Source organism: Sprattus sprattus (genome assembly GCF_963457725.1).
Source record: "Sprattus sprattus genome assembly, chromosome: 3".
NCBI lineage: Eukaryota > Metazoa > Chordata > Actinopteri > Clupeiformes > Clupeidae > Sprattus > Sprattus sprattus.
Window position 1 is genome coordinate 20,876,747 of NC_137922.1, and position 9,536 is coordinate 20,886,282.

At 40.1% G+C, this 9,536-nt stretch overlaps 1 protein-coding gene across 1 annotated transcript; it reads right to left on the reverse strand.

The window, feature by feature from the left end:
• Nucleotides 1-4,461: 4,461 nt before the first annotated feature.
• Nucleotides 4,462-8,853, reverse strand: LOC308362523 (SH2 domain-containing protein 1A-like; the record flags this gene model as incomplete). The annotated part of the gene is made up of 4 exons (XM_080835223.1): nt 4,462-4,568; nt 5,282-5,423; nt 7,326-7,386; nt 8,723-8,853. The coding sequence occupies 4 exons, from the start codon at nt 8,851-8,853 to the stop codon at nt 4,546-4,548; spliced, it is 357 nt and encodes a 118-aa protein (XP_080691349.1). The 3' UTR covers nt 4,462-4,545.
• Between the last annotated feature and the right edge of the window lie 683 nt (nt 8,854-9,536).

Here is a 9,536-nt window from a genome sequence, read left to right on the forward strand (position 1 = left end):
ACGATCTGTCTGAGAGTGGGCTGTCAAAGCTAGCATCATCGAAGTCATACAGTACAGTAGGCTACATACATTCAATAAAATTAACCTACATTTGAGTCCAACTGCATGACCATTCTTACCCTACACTTACCCTTACAATAAAGAAGTGATCCTATTTCAACCATAACTTCATTTTAAATAATTTCTTTCTTTATGACATTTAGTTTATAGTTTAGACAGCAACGTTGACATCTATATTCAACTGCATCCACTACATAATCTCAAACTTTATTTGTTGGTAACTCTCCAAAAAGGCTACCATTAACACATTGCTTAATGAAAAGGAAACATGCATCACAATAATACTTCAGTGTAACCTGTACCTATGTGGAGTGCAAATATGTCTTGCCATTACACTACCCAACAGCTCTACGTCTGCTAACACTACAGAATGCATAATTCCTACAGGCACTGCACTAGTTTTGTATAGCCTAATCTTTATTTTCAAATACTCAATATTCTTTATTTCTATTTTGATGGGAATAGGCAGGTGAAACTATGACATTCTCATGATGTGCTATACACAGGAACATCGTTTGGATTTCTTCTATAATAGGCCGAACGACGCCCCTGGTGGATTGCATCGCTAAGTGTGAAGTTACTACTGGATTGCATCGCTAAGTGTGAAGTTACTACTGGTCCTGACCACACGTAGAATTCTTCTCAACGAAAGATAAACTTAAGCTAAGTGCCGCGTCGGGAAACCGGTCTGCAACGTAGGATTCCTCTTACGAACGATTTTAAGTCCTTTTTAGGCTAAGTGCGCGTTCTGGAAACGAGGCCCTGCACCACAAAATAACCTTTTGTAGCTTCTGAGCATCCAGGAGCTTTCTTTGGCATGCCTGTTTGCCAAAAAAGAAGACATGTCGCAACGATTTGCAACATCTAACATCTGATTTCTAGGAACTGTAAGCTGCGCCTGTTCTCAGACAAGCAGTCAGTAGGTGAAAGTGTTTCCTTGGGACAAGAACCTTACAAGCATCGTGCCATGCTACACTGCTCAGTAAGCAAGGGTTGCATTGTCTCCCAGCCCTCACAGGGTATCCTTATCGTGTCTACGGAGGAGTGCCGCATGTTTTGAAGTATCTATGGAAGCTAATTGTGATTATATGAAGAAAATAAACGATTCCAAGGATGTGGCGATGGGCAGGTGCTATTTTTATTCCGAAAAAGAAGAACTCCATGACCATAGGCTAATTTCAACATTTCAGTCTTCTGAATTTGAAAGGAAATATCTTTAGTGGAGTAGGAAGGTGGTGTGTCTCCAATTTGAAGGCAAATAGTTCGATATTCGATAGCAGGAATCCCAGGATTGTTTTGATGTTTTGAACATAGTTTGGTATAATAGCATGATTTGGCATCAAATGCAGGGAGGAAAGACAGAAGGCAGAGACCTCCATGTGGTATCTTTGGACTTTTCTAATGCCTTTGGAATGGCACCACTCAGTCTGTTGTGGAAGGTATTCAGTTACTTTCAGGTCCCTGAGAAGATTTAAGTCAAAGCATATTTTGAGGATATTCAGTTGAACTGCAACACAAGTGAATACACCATATCCTGTCAGCATTTGGCTGGATCATCATGACTGGATGCACCATTTTGCCGGTGGCTTTCACCATGGCAATGGAGTTCATTATAATATTTAAATGGGTTATTGATGGAAAGGCTGATGGCACCCGTTTACCTCCCATGCCAGCTTTTGACAGTTTCTGTGGGCTTTGTTTGACTTGAAGCATGGCTGCCCAAGTTATCCAGGGCAGCCATGCCATGGGAGGCTATGGGCCGAGACTGGGCTGAGCTGGTGGCGCAGAAGCTGCTGGAGTAACTCCTTCCTCTGTGTAAATGGTAGGGCTGCAGGAGTAGCTCCTTCCTCTGTGTAAATGGTAGGGCTGCAGGAGTAGCTCCTTCCTCTGTGTAAATGGTAGGGCTGCAGGAGTAGCTCCTTCCTCTGTGTAAATGGTAGGGCTGCAGGAGTAGCTCCTTCCTCTGTGTAAATGGTAGGGCTGCCGGAGTAGCTCCTTCCTCTGTGTAAGTGGTAGGGCTGCAGGAGTAGCTCCTTCCTCTGTGTAAATGGTAGGGCTGCAGGAGTAGCATCGAAATGTCGGCACCCAAATCAGCAGGTCTGATATGTCAGTCCGGACATTCCAAAGTAGACCTGTGATTGGTCAGGAGTGATTAAGGAATGAATGATATAGCATTCGAGTCTTCCCAGCAGAACTTTTGCTAAAGCTTCCATTCTTAATTGACTTATTTATTACTCTTCTTAATTTCTGATGTACCTCATCACTGATCACATCAAATCACACTGATTAACAATCAAATATTATTTCATATGCTTCACCCAAAAAGAAGAATCTCTTTCAGTGTTGGCTGCATTTTGTTCAGTTTGCATCTTTGACAAATATAATCAGTGTCAGTTCTACATGGAATTACACCCCGGGGGAGACCATCTCTAAACGCAGAATTTGTTGCAAAGCACAATCTTATGGTGAAATTAGGTCTCGTGTTTGTTGAGTTAAAACCATTATTGTTGAATAAGCATAGCCAGCATCATAGCAAGAAGGCTAACAAACGTAACAGTTATACCCCCTTAACATTAGCCCTTCATTCATGACTTGTATACCGTAATCATGCAGAGAGAACATGGTGGCATACATTTATGTTTAGCTTGTTTATCCTCTTCTTCTTTTCTTTTCTTTTCTTTTTCTAAATTGGGCACCTGATGGCTTTGGCCTTTCCGGTCCATCTCTGTGCTTATTTGGCACTCTGCAATCAACTAATTTCCCGTCCCCCAACACTGTCACTCGTCCAGAAGTTAAGACTAAACCAATTCACCTTGCCCTTGGTGACCACATAATCGTTCTGTATTATATATTTGTATTAGCCATTTCACAAAATACAAAGCATGCAGGAATTATAGGCATGTAATTATAATATTATGAATGTGCGTTATTTGGAAAAATGTCGAGGTGTGAGTGACTTTAGCCCACTCATTTTATTAGAGTATTGCTCTATACAGTGGATCCCCTTTTACCCCCCTTGTCCATTCCATTTTAACTGTCCCCTGCGCCCCCTCCCCTTCCCCCTTCTCACACAGCATCTGTGCACGGCACCTTCTTGCAGCTGCAGGGCGCGCCAATTTGCCAATGCCCACCACAGTGATATGATAGATAAAAGAAAACTGCTTCGGCCTAGATGATTTTTTTTCAAGAGCTCGTGCCGCCCCCCACATGTCATGAAAAAGTGCCGACCCAGTTATACATTAACTGGTTTCCTCTTGTGTCAACAAATGAAACCAAGTCGTTTTTAAATGAACAATGAGATACGATATCTATCTGTTTAATCTGAAGCTCTGTCAAAAGAAGTCACAGGACTGAGCACTCACCAGGCGAACTTCTGATATCATGGCAGTTTGAGTGACTTAATTACACTGATCTTGTCATGTTGCATTACAAAATAACACCTCCACAGCACTCTGTAAAAAAGACACCTCTACTAAAGTTATGTGCAATAAAATTACCACATTAAGGGTGCCACACATAGATACATATAATGATCATTATTATTATATATATCTATGGCGACACACATGAAACTCCTTTCTATGACCTCTTATCAGAATTATATAGACTGGTGATCTATATAGATCGTGTTATGTTCGGTCACCACACATTTACAGAACTGACAAACTGTTTCCTGCACTGACAAATTGCCTGAGTAAGCTCGGGGGAAGGGACTTTCCATCAAAATGCTATTTGGTAACGTGATGACTGACGATGCCTGCGATGGCAAATTTAAAGGAAATAGTACACAATTACTTAAGGCAGGATACAGGAGACTTAGACTACACCACTGACTCTTGATAAGTGTTTTGGTAAGTGTTTCCCTCACACATAAAACTGTAAAATACAAAACAAAAAGATTTTTGACTCACAAAAAGAGAGGGAAAAAAACATCATGAAGTGATTGTGTATGTTTATAGTATGTTATATTTATATAGTATAGTATTCAACTAAAGATAGGTTTTGGATCTAAATGTGAAACATGCTTACGCTCCCCTGCTAAAACTGTTTCTACTGCCACTTAGTGGTAGCAACCTGTTACAGTAAAGCATATTGGATATGTAAGTCTTGTACAATAATTCAGAAAAAGGCGAATAATTATCATTATGAGTTAAGCTTTTTAATTTCTTTCACAGACAACAGATTTTTCAAAACACAGAGAAATAATAATGTTTCACATATCAAACATCCGTGCCAGTATAGTAATTCAGTTACATATCTATCTTTTAATAGAGGATTATTATTCTACAGTTTACTACAAAACAAATGTATGAATGAAGTCAATGAAATCAAATTGTCCCTCTCTTTCTCACACACACAAACACAAACAGAGAGAGAGAGAGAGGGAGACACACACACACACGCACACACACAAATACACACGCACACACACACACACACACACACACACACAAACGCACACACAAACATCATGTAGTCGTGTTGTCACATTTGCCAATAGTCTGGACCTGTTAAACAGAAAAGAAAAAACTGATTATTAAACGCAGCAGACATTCATGGTTCCATGAGAACACACTCTACTCTTACTTTCCCCACTCACTCCCTCTCTCACTCACTCTTCCTCCTCCCTCTCTCTCTCTCCCTCTCTCACTCACTCCACCACCCCCGCTCTCTCCCTCTCTCACTCACTCTTCCTCCCCGCTCTCCCTCTCTTACTCTTCCTCCCCCTCTCTCCCTTTCTCACTCACCCCCCCCTCTCCCTTTCCCCACTCACTCCCTCTCTCACTCACTCTTCCTCCACCCTCTCTCTCTCTCCCTCTCTCACTCACTCCCCCACCCCCACTCTCTCCCTCTCTCACTCACTCTTCCTCCCCGCTCTCTCCCTCTCTCACTCTTCCTCCCCCTCTCTCCCTTTCTCACTCACCCCCCCTCTCCCTCTTTCACTCACTCTCCCCCCTCTCTCTCTCTCTCTTTCTCTCTCTCTCACACACACGCGCGCACACACACACACACACGCACACACACACACACACACACACACACACACACACACACACACACACACACACACACACACACACACACACACACACACACACACACACACACACACACACACACACACACACACACACACACACACACACACACACACACACACACACACACACACACACACACACACACACACACACACACACAAAGTATTACTCTCAGGTACCTTTGCATTGCACAGTCTCCATGCTGAGTTTGTCTTTTTCGAGAGGATAGAGAAGCGGCTCCATGTTGCGTGGGGTCATGGCCCTGTAGCTCTCCACCAGTCTACCCACACTCTCGAAATACTGAGGCTGACCACTCACTGTCTGCAAGCAGAAAGAAGACCACTGACTTACATTTACTATATTATTAGGTATATGTATATATATATATATATATATATATATATATATATATATATATATATATTATATTAATACACACACATACTGTATACACATTTTTAATGATTTACATTTAAATTGTATATATATTATTATTATATATATACATTTTAAATCCTTAGTTTACATTTATTATAATTTAGATATATTTTATATTACATTTACATTTTGTGGGATGACGTTTGAATCTCTATTTATTAGAAGGACATTTACAGTAGTCATTTGAACTTTTTTTCCAAAGCAACTGAAATGACACTGTGATATATAAAACAAGTAAATAGATGATCAGGACAGAAATAACCGCGTGCTGTCTGTCAATGATTCACTCTCACCACCACGCTCAAGTTTGGATCATTAGGAGCAGATTTTGACGAAGTATAGTGGAAGAGGATAAACATGAAGTCAATGGAGTGTGAAATCAAATAATCAAACACCAATGACCACAAACCCAGCCAAATGAACCGTAATGACTCAAATTCAAATTGTGGTGATGGATCATTAATCTATTTCTCTTTGTTTCCATCGCTCTGAAAGATAAGAGTTAACCAGAGAGCGATAGACACAAAGACAAGGAGATAAGCAGGTTGCAAGAGAGAAACAGAAACAAAACAAAAGCTTTGTGGTGTCTATACGTGTCTGTATGGCTTTTCTTTCTGCTCTGTGTAGCCTGTGTATGCAGAGCACATGGTTTTGTGTGCACTAACCACAGGCCTCTCTCAACAAACCACTGCAGCAGCGAAACTAGGGAAGAAGTGAAGCCTTGTTGTTGTTCCACTGCTGGGTTTGGTTTAGTTCACCATCTACGGCAGGAAATTGTGCTCACGAACTAAGCAAGGGTGTTGTGGCTAGTTCTCCCCTGGTGAATAGTGAGTGTGTTTGTCCCCCCCATAACAGATAGGGGACGAAGATCAGTAGTGCTTTCGCTTCACACAAGAAGAGGTTAAAACTGAGTGGACCAAATGTTTAAACTCAGTAAACTGCTGGGGGTGATCGGTTTGAATGTGGCACCAGGAGACAGCAGACAAGCTCTGCAAGCAAATCCAATCAGAGCCAAGTCAAGTCATGGCGCAGTTAGGTCAAGTCATGTCAAGCCAAGCCCAGGTTAAGTCAGACTCAGATCAGTTAGGGCAAATCATATCAAATCATGCCAGATTCAAGTCATCTCAAGTCAAGTCAAGTCGTACTATAGTTAAGTCAAATAATGTTAGATAAAGGTCACTAGTTATCTAAAAAAAGGAAGAAACTGCCGAAATGCAGAAAGGCAGTATGAACATATTGAGAACGGCAGTCAGACTGTGTCGTATATGCTTTTACCAATCGTCTCATTGCTGAAACCTTCAAACAATATTCACGTGAATAGGATATGATGGGATCGACTTGCATCTACTAAGATCTCATATACTCATATACTGTACAACATAAACGTAAATAAGTCCAGCAGACAAGTACAAAAGAACAAAAATTAAGAAGAACTAAAAGCACAGCCAAAATAAAAGTCAAATTAAAAGAACAAATCAAATTCAAGGGCATTCTACATTTGCTACGGTCCATCTAACAAACCCATATATCTTAACAATAATCATGAAATATGTAGGTGCTGAGATGACTGACACACCTTGAAAAGCCATGGAACATGTGACATGTGTGGAGACTAGCGTGTGGCGTGTGTGACGTGTGTGAGACTAACGTGTGTGGGATGTGTGTGACGTGGTGAGACTAGCGTGTGACGTGTGTGACATGTGTGGAGACTAACGTGTGTGGGACATGTGTGACGTGGTGAGACTAGCGTGACATGTGTGACATGTGTGGGGTAACACAGCTCACCTCAACCGCCCAGCCATGTGGAGATTGCTCAATGCGATAGGTGTGGACGAAGGGCGCTTTCCTGGACACAAGACATCATCTCATCTCGTAAATAACTCAGCTATCACAGACATAAATAATAACCATTTTCTTGTATGCCGTCATGCAAATGTTAACATTCATAACATTCTAACATACCTAAAGCACCTTAAGACAATTTTATTAAAGTAAAATTGAACTGAACTGAACTGAATTGAACTGAATTGAATTGAATTGAATTGAATTGAATTGAATTGAATTGAATTGAATTGAATTGAATTGAATTGAATTGAATTGAATTGAATTGAATTGAATTGAATTGAATTGAATTGAATTGAATTGAATTGAATTGAATGGAATGGAATGGAATGGAATGGAATGGAATGGAATGGAAGAATTGAATTGAATTGAATTGAATTGAATTGAATCGAATTGAATTGAATTGAATTGAATTGAATTGAATTGAATGGAATGGAATGGAAGAATTGAATTGAATTGAATCGAATTCTAGTAACACTGCCCTTTTGGAAGGTTTCTACACAGGGATTATACAACACATTCCTAAGCATTAAACAACTTGTTTAAATAAGCAACATTGGAACATGTATGAAGAACTTTATATCAGTATTCACAAAATGGCATGAGTTGCATAATTGAATACCTTACACTTTGTTGACATAAGGGATATAATATGAAAGCAAAAGCCACTTGCGCAATAGCTGTGTCATCACATCAGCCTGATGTATAGAGTGTATACATGCTTACTTTTTACAGAGGTGACATGGGTATGGTATGTATATGGCATATATCAATACGTCTCCTCTTTTTAATAACTGTTGCAAGGCTTTAAGAACACAAAAGTATTGCTTTTTTGGAGAGAAAAAAAGGTTCACCAGTGCTGAGTGTCTAATGAAATACTTATAGGTACACTTCAACTAAAGTGTTCTCCTTGCTATTACAGGAGAGAAGATTTTGACTGCTGTGAATTTTACTTTGATACATTTTGCATTTGACCTGTGGGACAAAATCTGGTTCATTATACATGATGAGTGTATATAAAAAATTATATGCTAGTGAACAAGCAAAATACTCACTTTGGATTGAGAATATTTCTTTTAGTCTTTTTATTTTATTTCTTGAAGCCTTGATCTCCAGAGCTTTGAGATTTTAAAGTACCCATTTAAAAGTTCACGTGAATGGAAAGTTAAATGAAACTAACAGAATGACCTCAAGTACAGCATCAGAAAACAGCATCTTACAGTCAGTATCTTTTAAGTTAACTTAAACACATTCAAACTCTTAAAAAAAGAAAAGAAAGACCATAAGTGTACACTTTACAATGACAAACATTCTGCTCACAGTTCACTTGTCACACCCACCTGACACACAGGCAAAGGACTCCTGTCAAACTCTCGCTGTCCCTCAGGAGGTAGCTGCCATCCTTCCCAAACCTCTGGAGTAGCCTCTCCGTCACCTCCTTACTGATTTTACCGTAATAAATAGACTCCATCAACACGCCATTGAGCAGGTTTCTGTTAAGGAGTTCTGCAGCATCTGAGAAACTGCTCAGTGTGTGTGTCTGTGTGTGTGTGCTGTCACTAGGCAATAGGGCGCAACCAAGGGCAGGAACTGGCTTTTCACACCTCACAGCTTCACGCTTCCAAGGTGTCGCACGTATGAAGATAATACTCATTTGTTCTCACCATCTTCGCTCTGCCTACACATTGGTCAGAAGAGTTTGAACTCACAAGATTATATTATTCTCTGAATTTATTGGACTTATACACGGCTGAAACATAATATGATGCAATATATACACATTTACTTTAGGTCAGCAAGGTAGGACAATCTTGCATGTGGCATGCACGTGGCTCACTTGCAAACCAACGTGCAACGTGTCACATTTGTGTTCTTACTAGGGGTGTAAATCACACCCATCATGGCGATTCGATTCAGTATCGATTTCCTGACCCAACGATTCGATTATTTTCGATACTCATGAATACACTACGATACGATACGATTCGATTTCGATTCGATTCGATTAATTTGTTCTTTTTTTTACCTTACAGGCTAGACAATGTTTCAGATTTGAAATAAATCAATGAAAGCTGTTATATCGTTATGCATTTTATTTGAGAAACAACAGCCAATAACAGAAGTAGAAAAGTTGTACTCCACCTAGGCCTATGA